Below are 14,216 nucleotides of genomic sequence, written 5' to 3' on the forward strand. Positions count from 1 at the left end.
GGGATGTGCCCTGTCCAGCCACCTGGGCCGTGGGGAGCTGGTCGCAGGTGAGCGTCATGTCGGGAGGGGCCCGCCCCCAGGGGAGGTGGAGACGGCCTTCAGGGGGCCCTTACTGCCAGGCAGCACGGTGGGAGGGGGGCTGGGGGCCTTCCTGGGCCAGCCCCTGTCCCCAAAGCCTCAGGGACTCGGATGCCCTGGCAAGCCACCACTGCCAGCCACGGTCTCGAGCTGAACGGGGTCAGAGAGGGCTGGCTGAGGCCTCTCGCTCTGACACTGGGCGGGGGCAGGGTACCCCAGTAGGCGCCAGCTTCTCCCGGGCCGAGCGCCTCAGCCTGGTCTCCTGCACAGTGCTCGGCGACGTGCGGGGAGGGCACTCAGCACCGAAGCGTCCTCTGCACCAATGACACCGGCATCCCCTGCGATGAGGCCCAGCGGCCGGCCAGCGGGGCTGCCTGCTCCCTGCCGCCCTGTCCTCAGGCCCTGGACCCCGAAGGCTCAGGCAGCGGCTCCTCCAGCCACGAGCTCTTCAATGAGATCGACTTCATCCCCCCGCGCCTGGCCCCGCGCCCTCTGCCCCCCTCGTCACCTGAGCCGGCCGGCATGGGCAATGCCATCGAGGAGGACCCTGAGCTGGGCCCGCCGGGGCCCGTGTTTGTTGACGATTTCTACTACGACTACAACTTCATTAACTTCCACGAGGACCTGTCCTACGAGGAGCCCGACCCGGACCTGGCAGGGGCAGGGCACTGGACGCCCCCACCCCTGAGCAGTCCTGCTGAGCCCCCCATAAGCACCCGCCTGCCGGCCTCAGAGGCTCCGGGGACCGAAAAGGAGGGGGCACTGGGAGAGTCCCCTGCCCCTTGGCCCAGCCTCTCTCTGCCCCCACCCTCGGAGCAGGCCCCTGGGAACCTCCTGGTCAATTTCTTACCTGAGGAAGATGCCCCCGCCAGGCACCCAGACATGGGGCTCCCCAGCTGGCCCTGGCCCCCTGCTTCAGTCGGTGGCACGAAGACGCCTGCTGCCCCTGGGAGCCTCCCAGGAGGGGAAGACAGCCAGAGCCAAACTCCCCCTCCGCGCCGGCCGGGGGCCAACGAGCTGTCCGAGGAGGAGGAGGAGGAGGAGGAGGAGGAGGAGGAGGAGTGGGGGGAGGAGGAGGAGGAGTGGGGGGAAGAGGAGTGGGGGGAGGAGGAGGAGGGGGAAGAGGAGGAAGCTTTAGACCTCGGAGCGACCAGCCTGCCCCCAGGATCCCGCCCCATGTCGCCCCCTTTGCCCTCCTTCAGCACCACCCGCACCTCCCCCAGTCCTGGCACAGGCGATCCATGGACGGCAGGGACTGTGGCCTGGGAACCACCTCTGGAAGGTGGCCTGGGTCCTGGGGACACTGAGCTGCGGCCTCCCGTCGGGAGAGCTCCTTCCCCTCCTCCCCCAGCTGCTCTGCCAGCGACCACAGGCGGGGACGGCCCCCTGGAACAGGGGACTCCCACCCCTCCAGCCCCGTGGCACCTGCAGACCGCGGCCGTGCCAGGAACCTTCCTTCTGACGGCCCCCCCTGGCCTTGAGCACACGTTTTGGGGCCTGGCCTCTGGCCCAGGACCTATGGGGCAGCCGGAAACCCCCGGCTCTGAGGTGCCCCCGAGCCCCGTACTGGCTCAGGACGGTTCAGCCAACAATAGCAGAGCCCCCAAGGCCCAGCCTCTGGACCCCAGCCTGACCCAGGTCCTGCCACCTGCCACGAATGCCAGCTGGGAGGTGGGGAGCTGGAGCGAGGTAAGAGGGGCTGGGGTTCACCAGGACCTTGCTGACCGTTTCCTCGTTTGGAAACGGCTGCCTTCCAGATGCCTGGGGGTTCTGGGGTTTGGGAACTGGCAGCCCCTGACCCCAGATCAGTCCTGTTGCCCTCCATGTGCCCCCCGGGGCAGTCCGCCCTGTCAGCCTCATGTTCCCATCGGAGCAGTAAGGGGGTGGCGAGGGGCCCATCTGCTAGTCTCTGGGGTCCCCTGACGTCCATGCCTGAGCAGCACAGGGTCTGCTGGGAAGGCCAGGCAGGCACAAGCGTTGGGGGGCAGCCAGGAGCTCTATCGCTCGTTGTCTGGCTTGTTTGCTCCCGGGCAGGGCACTCCCTGGACAGCTGTGCCCAGCAGGCTCCCCAGGGCTCGGCCTGGCCCTTCCAGGGGCTGGTCAGGCCCTCGCCGCCTGGCCCCCCGCCCCCACCCTCCCCGCTGAGTCAGGGGCCAGGGAGGGTCTGAACTGGATGGACAGAAGCTGACCGGCGCCCCTGCATTGCCCCTGTGGAAGTTCTGTTCAGACTCCTCATTCTGGGGTGGGGAGGGACGGGCAGGGACTCAGCGAGGAATCCAGACTCCCTTCCTAGGTGATTCTGGGGAGCAGCGAGCCTGGTCATGACAGCTGGGCCACCTCCTGTGTCCCCTGTAAGCAGGGACAGTTGCTCGTGGAGGTGTTTGAATTTTTGTCCTCAGTTTCCTCGGGAGGTGGGTGGAGGAGCCCATTCTGCAGATGGGGAAAGCGAGGCTCTGGCTCCACCAGGATCCCCCCCCCACCTTGATGGGCAAGCTGTGGGGCTCAGGGGGGGTGAAGGGGATGTGCCTGCCCTCACGCCTGTGCCCCGGCCCCCAGTGCTCCACCACCTGCGGCCTGGGTGCCGTCTGGAGGCCCGTACGCTGCAGCTCCGGCCGGGAGGAGGACTGCGCTGCCGCCGGCCGGCCCCAGCCCGCCCGCCGCTGCCACCTGAGGCCCTGTGCTGCCTGGCACACGGGGAACTGGAGTAAGGTGCGTGGGGCTCGGGGAGCAAGCCGGGTCCGCATGGACCCCGGTGCAGGCTGGGGGGGCTCTGCGCCTCCGTCCTTGGGCTCCTCCTGTTGACTCCTCGCCTCTCCCTGGGTTGGTCTGACCTACCGCGAGCCCCTTCGCTGCTGGCCCTGCCCTTTTCTCTGTACCCCCCCCCGGAATTTCATTGTCACCACCCGATCCCTTGCACCTCCCTGTCGTCCTGTCCCCTGCGGTGGCGGCCCTGGCTCCGCACCTGCAGCCTGAGGCTGGCTGGCTCTCCCGGGCAGGGGGTGGGGGGCTGTCCGCAGCCTGCCCTGCCACCCCTCACAGAGCCGTGCGCGCGTGTGCATGCGTGGGGTCTGCTCACACTGCTCCCTGGCCTGCAGTGCTCCCGCAGCTGTGGCGGAGGGTCCTCGATGCGGGACGTGCAGTGCGTGGACACACAGGACCTCCGGCCGCTGCGGCCCTTCCACTGCCAGCCGGGGCCTGCCATGCCGCCCGCCCGCCGTCCCTGCGGGGTACAGCCCTGCCTCAGCTGGTACATCTCTTCCTGGAGGGAGGTGAGGTCTGGGGGTCCCGGGATGGGGTGGGGGGGGGGTGTCCTCAGGCCCCGGCCACGCCCTGACCCGTCTCCCTGTCCATCCCACCTTCCAGTGCTCGGAGGCTTGCGGTGGCGGCGAGCAGCAGCGTCTGGTGACCTGCCCGGAGCCGGGCCTCTGCGAGGAGGCGCTGAGACCCAACAGCACGCGGCCCTGCAACACGCACCCCTGTACGCAGTGGGTGGTGGGGCCCTGGGGCCAGGTGAGCCAGCCTGCGGGCCAGGGACGGGCCCGGCAAGCACCGCTCAGTCCTGCGTGCCCTCAAGGAGTTGTCCTGTGCTGTGCGCCAGGCTCTCTGGTCACCGCAGGTGTGGGTGGCGGCCAGATGAGGTCCCCACGCTGCCGAAGCTCCGGCCTGCTGGGGAGAACGGGACGAAAGGAAACAGGCGGGTGCTGGGATGTCAGGAAAGGCCTTGTGTGTGTGTGTGTGTTGGGGGGGGCAGGGGTGAGGCCTGCGGGACTCTGGTTGGAAGCAAAGGCACAAGGGGACAGGAAGTGTGACGTCCTGGGGCAGGAAGGAGGGACCTGAGTGTTTAGGGAGCAGAGCAGAGGCCGGTGTGGCAGAGGGGGTGCCGGCGTGGCGAGCGAGGCCTCGGGCGCAGGCCTCCCTCCTGCCGGGCCTGCTGGAGCTCTGTGGCTGTCCCCGTGGCTGCTGAGTGGCTCTGGGCAGGCTGCCTCGCCCGCTGGGCCTGTGTCCTCCTCTGGGAAGGGGGCATGAGGGAGTAAACGGAGCGGCCCAGTAGGCACTTAGCCTGCGGCCTGGCACAGGCGGCAGAGCTTAAACCTATTCACAACCTGACATCCTAGTTGATGATAAAGCCTGACTTGGGCTGGAGGGCCCTGGTTGAGACGCCGCCGCCTCACCTCGGCCACCCTCCTGGCCCCGCGTCAGGGGCTGGTGGCTTCTCCAGCCTGGGGGGCTCCTGGGCCCCTCCAGGCAGGTGAGGCTCCCACAAGCCGGAGCCTGGGGGGCTCTGAGGGGGCAGGGCCAAGGGGCCAGGACAGGCCTGCAGGTGCAGGGCCTTGCTCCTGGGGAAGGCGCTTGGCCGCTGCCCCAGGGGTGCCCCCCCAGGTCCAAGCCTGGCCAAGGGGGGAGCCTCACCTGTCCCCCCTCCCCACAGTGCTCAGCCCCCTGCGGCGGTGGCGTGCAGCGGCGCCTGGTCCGGTGCGTCAACACCCAGACTGGGCTGCCCGAGGAGGACAGTGAGCAGTGCAGCCACGAGGCCTGGCCGGAGACCTCCCGGCCGTGCGGCACCCAGGACTGTGAGCTCACCGAGGCACCACGTGAGTCAGCGGCACCGTGCAGGGGGTCGGGGCAGGGAGGACGGCGGGAGACGGGATCCTCAAATTGTCGGCCCACCACCCCGGCTGTCCCAGGATTATGAGGCTGCAGGGCCGGAGCCAAGGGGGCCCAGCCCCCTAGGTGCTCCCAGGCACCCCTCTCTAGTGCAGGAAGGGCGGGGAGGCTGCAGATGTGGCCGCCAAGTTACTGTGTGACCTTGAGCAAGCTCCTTTTCCCCCTGGGTGTTCGTGACCGGCCGAGTGAGGCCAGGCCTGGGTGAGCCCCTGGCCCCCGCTCTGGCCGGAGGAGGAGTGCCCCGGAGCGTCCACTGCGGCCTCCTGGCCAGGGTCCTGCCGGCTGCCAGCGGCTGGCTGCTTCCTGGCCAGCTGTGTCCTCCTGGAGGAAGGGCGCGAGCCAGCGGTGGCTGTGGACACAGGCGCACACGTCTTCCGGCAGCCCCAGCCTCCCCGGCGGCGCTGAGCACAGGAAGCTGGCCAAGGAGTCACACCTGGGCCCCCTCCCAGCTGTGTGGCCTTGGGCTCCACTTCCCTTCTGGGCCGCCCCTTCCTGGAGCACACAGGGCCGAGAGCCCCCATGCTTGGGGAACGGGTGTGGGGGGGCAGAAGTGAGGTCTTGTGGGGAAGGGCCTAGACGGTGCTCGGGGAAGGGGCTCACTGCATCGACCTGGTCAGCTGCTGTGAGGTCAGGAAGAGAGCCCAGGGCCCCCTCTGTCAATGGGGAGAGACCGGCAGCTTCCGTGCTTATCAGCCACTGCCCCCTCCCCCGAGGACAGTCTGCGGCCGTCAGCGCCCCGGGGACCCACCCCACCCATCTTCTCGACAGTGGCTGGCTCCTTGGCAGCCGCGGTCCAGGCCCGGAGTAGCGGCTGCCTTGCCGTGCTGCCCAGGGCCCCACAGAGGTGCTACCCACCCTGCCCCCACCCGTCCTGTCCGATCTCCCAGCGGCATCTACCGTGCCCATGGCACGCAGCCTCTGCCTCTGCAGGGAGGCTGGCCACGGCTCCTTGCTGCCCCTGACGCTGGGCTCAGGGCCCCGGGGACTCGGGCGGCGGTGCTGTATGCTGGGGGCCGGGTGGACTGCAGGCGGGGGACGGGGGAGGGGGGCGATGGTTGGGTGGCTGAGCCACCAGCCGTCCCCAGTGAGGCGGTCAGGGTGGAGGCCAGCTCGGGGAGGGGACTTGGATGCCAAGATCCTGGGGCCCCAGGATGTTTTGATGGCTTGTGGGGCTGCGTGGCAAGACGTTTAGAAAGTCTGGAAACTCCAGGGTGTGTGGTCACCACGGTGAGCAGCTGACCTAGCATGACCCACATCCGTTTGCGGAGGTGGGGGTTCTTGCCAGAGGAGGGAACTCCCCCCCTCCCCCCCCCACGGAGAGTGAGCAGCTTGCAGGAGGTCACCGGCTACCGACAGGACGCCTGTGTGGACAGGTGCGGCTTCGAGCTGCTGCCCTCCGCCGGGCCCACGGCTGTCCCCTGCCGTTCCTCTCCTCCTCCCCCGAGACGTCTGCTGGCGTGAGCTGGGCAGCTGCGGGCTGTCCGCGGCCGCGGGAGCAAGGCCAGGAGGTTGGAAGCAAACCACTTCCCAAAATAGCTCCGATAAGCACAGGGCGGGAGGGCCAGCCAAGCCTCAGCCGTGGACGAGCGCTGTGCTGACGGGCTGCGGGGCCGGGTCCCACTCGCTCAGGGCCTGGCCGGATGGGACTCTGTGACCCAGAAGCTGAGACCTAGGTGGCTGCCGGCGGTCAGGGAGGTCTGGCAGGACGGGTGCAGGGGTCAGGGTTGGGGGGGCGATTCCACCGCAGGCTGGCAAGGAGCATGGGGGCCTCTCTTGAAACCAGGACCTGTCGGGGGCGCCGAGGGTCAGCAGGGATGGAGAGGGGTGGCAGGCTCCTTGGCTTCTCCTGAGCACCTGAAGGGGTCAGAAGTGGGGGTCCTCTAGAAAGCTGAGTGTAGCCGGGCCGGTTCCCCAGAGCCCTGGCCGGGGAGGTGGGACGAGGCCAGCAATAGCTGGAGACCTGAGGCCCTGGGGGGATGGAGGGTGGCCCCCCGCGGGGTGCAGGTGCTGGGGGGGTGCAGGTGGGGGCTCCCTCCTGAGGGTCCCACCTCCCGTGCCCCCCCCCCCCAGGCTGCGAGCGGGACCGCCTGTCCTTCGGCTTCTGTGAGACCCTGCGTCTGCTGGGCCGATGCCAGCTGCCCGCCGTCCGCACCCAGTGCTGCCGCTCCTGCCCCCCTCCGGGCCACGGAGCCCCCTCCCGCGGCCATCAGCGTGTTGCCCGCCGCTGACCCACCCCAGCGGGGCCCGGCTGCACGGATCGGCCGGCCCACGCACCCAGACGCACGGACCTCACGCCCCACTGGGGGCTGCACCCCGAAGGTGCTAACCTGGCCTGCTGGTGGCGGGCTGGGGACCCCTCCCTCAAGAAAAGGTATTTTTTTATTTTAACGGTTTGCATAACCTTTATTATTATTATACATAAATGAGCACCTTCAGTTTCAGCGTGCAGCTTGGCTTCCTCTTGCACCGGGAGAATTTCAGGCCCGCTCTCCTGCCCTCCGTCCTCAGGGGTCCTTGAGGACATGTTCAGTGGCCTTAGCGGGCTGCAGATGAGGGGTGCGGTACGGCCTGGCAAAGGTCAGGGAAGCGGTGGCACCCCCTCTTCAGGCCCTCTGGCCCTTCCCCATGTCTCCACTCCAGGATCTCAGAGACCTGTGGTTTCACAGTGACAGGTCACACCGCACCTCAGGCAGCAAGGCCCTTGTCTCCAGCAGGGACTGACCCCTGGGGATGGCGGTGAGGGCTTTGGCCCTCCCCCCGTTAACTCACCTGCACCAAAGGGGAGGAGGAGGAGTGGAGCTGGTGACCCCTCAGGGGTGATGGGCGTGCAAGTAGGAGCAGACGGGCAGCCACCCCCTTCCCGGCCCCCACTTGTCCCTTCCCGACATGGGCTCCATGTCCAGAGGTGGCTGGGCTGGTCGCAGCTGGTTCCTGTGCCCGTCAGGCCCAGGTGCGACCTGGCACTCTAGCCCCCCCTGCCTGCCAAACCTGAGTCCAGGGGGCCAGACCGGTGAGCGCAGCGGACAGCCGACGGGTGTGAGGTCCTCCCAGAGGGTCCTGGGCTCCAGCCAGGCTAGCCCGGACCCTGCCAGGCCCAGCTCCTCCTCGGAGAAGGGACCATGTCTTTTAGTTCCTGTTCCCCAGTCCCACTCCTGGAAGGTGGAATCCCCCTTCTTCAAAAGGGGGACATGGAGGCTCAGAGAGGTCCAGGCCCCCACCCTGTGGACGCCTGCAGGGGACACATCCTGAAATGTGCACGGTGGCCCTCGAGCTGCGTGGTGAGGTGAGGGCCCTGTGGCCACTTGTGGCTGGGTGGGGGTGGGAGGGCATCACTGAAAGTCACTCGGGGACTGAACAAGACACAGGAGAAGCTAAAGGCACCCGTAAGCGTCTGTCCTGGGGGCCAGTCCCTACCTGGATGGGACAGAGGGCAGAGCTGCTCTCCAGCTGCCCACCCTCCACTCACACCCCAAACCCCTTTCAGTAACACGCTCCACGGGACCCGAGAAGCCAAGGCTCTGCGTGGGTCTGGCTCGGGGCTCGAGGCCCTGGCCACACTGTCCCGGAGCCCCCCCTGCCCCCCGCCTCCCGCTCAGCCCTGCCCCTGGCAGCTGAGCCCCTCCATCCCGGCAGGAACATGGCTCCGGGCAGGCCCTGTGGTGGCTTCTTGCAGAGGCAGGTGGGCTGAGGTCACTCAGGAAAGCGAGTCACTGGGCTTGCACGAGTCCCAGGATCTCTGCGGTCGGGAGTCAGGGGCATCAGACTTCCTGTGTTTGCAACAGCTCCGTGGCCCAAGGAGGCCCTGGGGACCCGCACTCTGTAATGGCTTCCCAGGGCTTGCTCTGTCCGCGGCAGCAACCCTTACGAGGAATGGGGAACGGGGCCTCTGCCTCTGGGCTCCTGACCCCCGCTGAGCATGGGGGGTCCCAGGCCCGGCTCAGCCCCTGCTCCTGTGCTGTGACCTCAGGCGCCCCCAGCCTCGCTGAATCTGTCCCAGGGGAGACAGGCTCAGCAGGTCCTTATCTGCTCGCTCTGGGAACCCTCCCTGGAGCCCCCTCCCCCACACCGTGGAAAGACATTTGGTCTTAATCATTCTCGTGTTTTTCTGACGATGGGGGTGAGGGGGATGGTGTCCCCAGCGGCAGCTGGGCCGGAGCGGTCAGCCCAGACAGGAGGCAAACAGCCCATGACTCAGGCGGGGCACGTCACAGCTCTGACGGGCGGTGGGGGGCTGCTCCAGCTCCTGGCTGAGGCCCCGGACCCCAAAGCACTTACCTCGGTGCCCCCAGTGCCCCTGCGGCTTGACCCCGGCTCCCAGGGCTGCACGGCCGACCGAGGCATCTTATCCCACACACCCCGGAGCAAACCAAGAGCGTGGACCTAAAAACAGCCGGCTGGCAGGTTGGGGAGCCCCCCCCAGAAGTCCTGTCCCCCTCTGAGCCCTGGGGGTGAGCCCCGTCACGAACCACGGTAACTGCATCTCAAACCAGAACGTTATACAAATTAGTAGTTTATTTGGCTTTTTAGTATGACTTCCAAAATACAACTCAGAGAAGCCTAGAAGCTGCAGTGACATCAGGGGAGGTCACCTGCCACTGCCCCCCACGCAGCCCCCCCAAGGCGGCAGCCAGCCTCCTGCCTGCAGGGGCTGCCCCAGGCGGGCCCAGCTGCCCAGGGCACGTGCAGGACAGCCCTGCACAAAGCCAGGGTGGGGATTTGTGCAAGAATACAGTTTTAAAAAAAAAGAAAATGCACTGGCACTTGGCCTAGAATACTTCCTATATGGATACAATGTGGGAGGAAAGCAGACTCATTCCAGCCCTGGGCGCGCCGGTGCCGCCGGGCGCGTGAGCACAGACAGCAGGAGAGGCGCTGGGGAAGCCGGTCCACGCGAGCCCGCGGGCCAGGGATGGGCCCAGGAGCCAAGAGCAACCCAGGCCGCTGGGGTTTGCACATGTGTGCACACAGCCATTCACAAAGGAAAACTCGTATAAAATAGATATATGTAGTCTAGAAAAACCTTGATAAAAATAGTCTATAAAAATATAAACTGTAGTGAAAAACATACAAAAGTACTAACAGATGTTCAGCCCATAAACACAAAACCCGCCCCGTGTGAGCCGGCAGATGCCCTTGGCTCCGGGAGGGCAGAGGCGCGCGCGGCCTGCGGCTCTCCGTCCTGTGGCTCTCCGTCCTGTGGCTCTCCGTCCTGTCCCGCCTGAGCCTGCCCAGCACCCCTGCTGCCCTCTGGACATGGAGAGAGAGGCCGGCCTCCGGGAAAGTGTCCCCTGCCCCTTCCCCCCACGACCGCGCTGCTCTCACGCCCACTGCCCAGCCACAGACAACCGCCCGGAGACACCAACAGCGCTGCTGGCCACTGCCCAGACCACGGCTCCAGCCACACACGGCAGGCACCAAGGCCCAATCCAGGTGCTTTTAAGATCTTAACTGGGGCAAAACAGACGAAACCAACCTCTTCCAAAAGGCAGCATTTTCACCCCAGGGTGTGGCAGTTCCGGGGAAGTCGACTTGGAAACTTCAGTCCGAGCCCGTCAGCCACACGCAGCTGGGGCAGGGAGGGGTGTGTGGAGGGCAGTGAAGCCGCGTCCCGAGGCCGGACGGCCACCACCCCCTCCCTGGAGCAATAGTGCAACACGTCTATCTGAAAGATCAAGCCGTCCAACCTGTCCAACCTCACAACACAAGAGCCGAGCTCGGTGTGGGACGCGGAGCTGCCTGCCCAGCCAGGACGCCGATACACGCTGACCGAGACAGAACATCTGTACTTAGAAAAGGCACTTCCTCAAGGGACTCCAACGCTTAGCCTGTGTCTGATACGTCTCAACTAGGGATCACTTCCAATTTCTCCAGGTAGTGTGGAAATTCCACGTGAAATGGTCTCTCTCCTATCTGAGTAACACTGCCAGGAAACACTCCGGCAGCCACACGTGTAGCACGGATGGTCCGCGCGGGGATGAAGCAAAGCCTCTCCGCAGAGCTTCAGAAAGACAGAGCTCCCGGTGCGCGACGGCCGGGGCAGCCCGAGCTGCTGGAGGCAGGGCTGACCCCACAGCCGGGATCACGCTGGCCCCGGGGAGCGGCGAGGCCGGCTGCCAGAACGCGGAAGGCTCTGGGCAGCACTGGGGAGGGCCCCGTCCGGGACGGCTCACCAAGGCTGTGTCCCAGGCTAGGGCCCTGGCAGCCGGCCTCCCCGCCATCCCAGCAGGTGGAGGAGACCCCCGAGCACGGGCTGGCAGCATCACCCCGCGGCTGCACTGGCCCTGGAGGGCGTGCCCAGAAGCTTCCTCCGTCCCCTCCACCAAGGCCTGCCCCAGCGGTGGGCCTGCTCTGCAGGACGGCGGTCCCCGGCTTGTGCGGACTGCATCCCTCCAGTGATCCCCCAAGCCACTCAGAGAGAAGGGCTTCCGCAGAACCTAACGGAGCCGTGCCGGGCAGAGGGCGGGCTGGGGACGGGCAGCGCGGCAGTCCGCCAACACCGGCTGGGGCCGAGGGAGGAGTGTGGGGTGTCCGGAGGGCCAGGCCCTCCCCAAGCTAGTCCAGACGTGGGGCGTGGCTGGTGGCGTGGCCCGCAGGAAGGTGAGTTTTCTCCGGGCCGCTTCCGAACGTGGGACGCACTTGCTGCGCTCACCATCCGCCCCCGAAGCGGCCGCGCTCTGGCCCAGCGACGAGGAGCGCAGCGCGCCCGCTCATGGGGCGGCCCGGGGAGACGGCCCACGGCAGGTTTCTAGGGTGCAAGCCAAGCACAAGACCCAGACAAATGCTGTCAACAGACTCGAAAATGGCCAGCAGTTTCTGGGGCGCACCTGTCACACAAGGGGTGGGCCCCACCCTGGCACGGAGATGCTGTGCGCACAGCAGACCCCGCCCCGAGTGGAAAGGAGAAAGTGCAGCGTGGCCGTGGGCGTCCGCCCAGCAGATTTCCAGAGACCACGGGCATTACATTCGGGCTCTCCAACGAGCAGAGACACCTGCTGTGGGTCCCTTTGACACGCTTTGGTTGTGAGGGCAAGAAGAGCAGTGTCACTGGGCGGGGGGCACTCAGGTGTCCTCCTCTTCATCACTGACCAGCTCGCCCTTATCCGGGCTGGTGTCCCGCTCACGCAGGAAGTCCTCACGGATGGCCTCCAGCTCCGTCAGCTCTAGCCGCACCTTCTCCAAGTGGTAGGCACGCCGGTTCCGGATCTGGCGCAGGGGGAACGGGTTTAGGTCCCCAAAGGAGATACTGGTCAGCTTCCTGGCGGGACACAGGGCAGGGACAGAGGTCAGCAGGGCAGGACACGGGACAGGGACAGAGGTCAGCAGGGCAGGACAGAGGTCAGCAGGACAGGACACGGGACGGGGACAGAGGTCAGCAGGGCAGGACACGGGATAGGGACGGAGTCAGGGCAGCACACGGGACGGGGACAGAGGTCAGCAGGGCAGGACACAGGACAGAGGTCAGCAGGGCAGGACACAGGACAGAGATCAGCAGGACAGGACACAGGACAGAGATCAGCAGGACAGGACACGGGACGGGGACAGAGGTCAGCAGGGCAGGACACGGGACAGGGACAGAGTCAGGGCAGCACACGGGACGGGGATAGAGGTCAGCAGGGGGACAGAGGTCAGCAGGGCAGCACACGGGACGGGGACAGAGGTCAGCAGGGCAGGACACAGGACAGAGGTCAGCAGGGCAGGACACAGGACAGAGATCAGCAGGACAGGACACGGGACGGGGACAGAGGTCAGCAGGGCAGGACACGGGACAGGGACAGAGTCAGGGCAGCACACGGGACGGGGATAGAGGTCAGCAGGGCAGGACACGGGACGGGGACAGAGGTCAGCAGGGCAGGACACAGGACGGGCCTGGGGCAGGTGTGTCAGCTGGAGGCCCCCCCCCCCCCCCCCCGGCAGACTATGGGGCTGGCCCTGAGCCACTGCCTGAATGGAGACCAACGCTGTCATGGGGCAGGTGAAGGTCCTTCCCTTTCTGGCTTCTGAGTCCCTATCTGTATGTTGGAAGGACCACAGTGCCACCTCCTGGGGTGTGGGGTCACCAGCACGGCCACCGTGAGCACAGGACAGCGCCTGGCACTTGCCGGGCGTCTGAGGGCCGGTGTGCCTGAGCCTTCGGGACCAGCAGGAGGCTGGTTCAGGGTTTCCTGGGACTGACTAGGAAGGAGCCCACCTGACAGGGATGGTCAGACCCTGTCGGCCGTGTGACCAGCGTTGGACACAGTCTATGGACAGATAGACACTCGATGGGTTTCATCCATCCACAGGTTCAGGCACCAATCCCGCTAACCGGCCCCTAGCCGCTTGCCGGTCGACGTGCCCCGAGGTCTGGCCTGGGGTTCCTCTAGCACCGAGGGGCCCTGCGGCCGTCCCAGGCTTCTCCTCCCTCCAGCCCCGAGGAGTGGCAGTGACGGCACAACCACTGCCCGGGCCTCCTGCCCCCGGCCTTGTTTTCTACCCGGCATGACGTCAGCCAGCGAGTTCTCAGATGTCTACACCGCGGAGACATCCATGCCTCAGACAGCCTGACTCCCGAGCATTCTCCGCAGGAGGTCAAAGATCATAAAGGCCAGCCTCAAACGCCAAGTTCCCAGAGTGTTCTAGAACACGGGCGGCCGGAGAACGGGGCTGGCCTAAGTGGAGCCCGGGCTGCAGAGGGGTGGTCTCTGGGAACGGAAGTGCCAGCCAGGACCTGGGACCCGGGGCCCACGAGACCGGCCCCGCTTCCCGCAGCTGTTAGCCCCCCGTTCCGAGACCTGGGGTCCAGCCCCCTCTTCGCAACAGGGAACAAACCCAGAAAGCACTCAAGTCCTCAGGCGGCCTCTCCGCCCCGCGGGCACAGCAGGGCTCTCTGCGGGCCCGGTCAGCCAAATACCCCAGAAGCCCGGACTCGGGACTGTTCAGTCCTGTTAACTCGGCATCCCCGAACACACGCCACTCGCGGCCTCTCCCCTCCCCCAGTAGAACCGCTCAGTTATGTGGAACCGCTGGTCTGGGGGGCGTATTACAATCCCGGGGTCCCGGCCCGTCACTGCGGCTGCGAACCCTGACTCCCTGAAGACAGCGGCTGGGCAGCTGCCCCAGAGCCGCTCACAAGGGGGCGCTGCCGCTGAGGCTGGAGGGGCCCCTGGTGCCCAATCCAGCAGCCCTGCCATTCTAGAGCTCGACCTCGTGTGAGCTCGGCGGACGCTCTCGAGGGTCGCCCCAGACTCAGTCTTGCTGGCCGTTACCCTCGGGCTCCATGTGGCGAAGCTTAGGTCACTGCTGCAGACACTATCATCATCCAGCTTGAAAATACCCTAAAACCCCACTTCCCAAGTGGGAGGCCCTAAAAATAGCGATGACTTCTAGGAGTCAAGTGTGGCCTCCACCAGCCCCTTCTGCTCCCAGCGCCCCCTCCCCCGGGGACCTCAGCCCCAGTGCCTGCCTCGGGTCCCGCGGCCGGGCTCGCCGCCCCC

General features: G+C 66.7%; 2 protein-coding genes across 6 annotated transcripts in view; one reads left to right on the forward strand and one right to left on the reverse strand.

The window, feature by feature from the left end:
* ADAMTS7 (ADAM metallopeptidase with thrombospondin type 1 motif 7) overlaps window positions 1-7,178 on the forward strand; it is a 47,556-nt gene extending 40,378 nt beyond the window's left edge. Inside the window, exons 20-27 of the mRNA XM_040642615.1 lie at window positions 1-47; window positions 349-1,139; window positions 1,233-1,767; window positions 2,635-2,787; window positions 3,174-3,347; window positions 3,442-3,588; window positions 4,508-4,670; window positions 6,814-7,178. The exon at window positions 1-47 is cut by the window's left edge and continues 10 nt beyond it. Of these exons, the coding sequence (XP_040498549.1) occupies window positions 1-47; window positions 349-1,139; window positions 1,233-1,767; window positions 2,635-2,787; window positions 3,174-3,347; window positions 3,442-3,588; window positions 4,508-4,670; window positions 6,814-6,971 (2,168 nt within the window). The 3' untranslated portion in view covers window positions 6,972-7,178. The remainder of the gene's footprint in view (window positions 48-348; window positions 1,140-1,232; window positions 1,768-2,634; window positions 2,788-3,173; window positions 3,348-3,441; window positions 3,589-4,507; window positions 4,671-6,813) is intronic.
* Window positions 7,179-9,237: 2,059 nt separating this feature from the next.
* TBC1D2B (TBC1 domain family member 2B) overlaps window positions 9,238-14,216 on the reverse strand; it is a 62,098-nt gene continuing 57,119 nt past the window's right edge. For all 5 annotated transcript variants that reach the window (XM_040642904.1, XM_008687890.2, XM_008687891.2 and 2 more), the window contains one exon: window positions 9,238-11,998. In XM_040642904.1, coding sequence (XP_040498838.1) covers window positions 11,803-11,998 — 196 coding nt within the window. In that variant the 3' untranslated portion in view covers window positions 9,238-11,802. The remainder of the gene's footprint in view (window positions 11,999-14,216) is intronic.

This window comes from Ursus maritimus, unplaced genomic scaffold (genome assembly GCF_017311325.1).
Source record: "Ursus maritimus isolate PB19 unplaced genomic scaffold, ASM1731132v1 scaffold_27, whole genome shotgun sequence".
Lineage (NCBI taxonomy): Eukaryota > Metazoa > Chordata > Mammalia > Carnivora > Ursidae > Ursus > Ursus maritimus.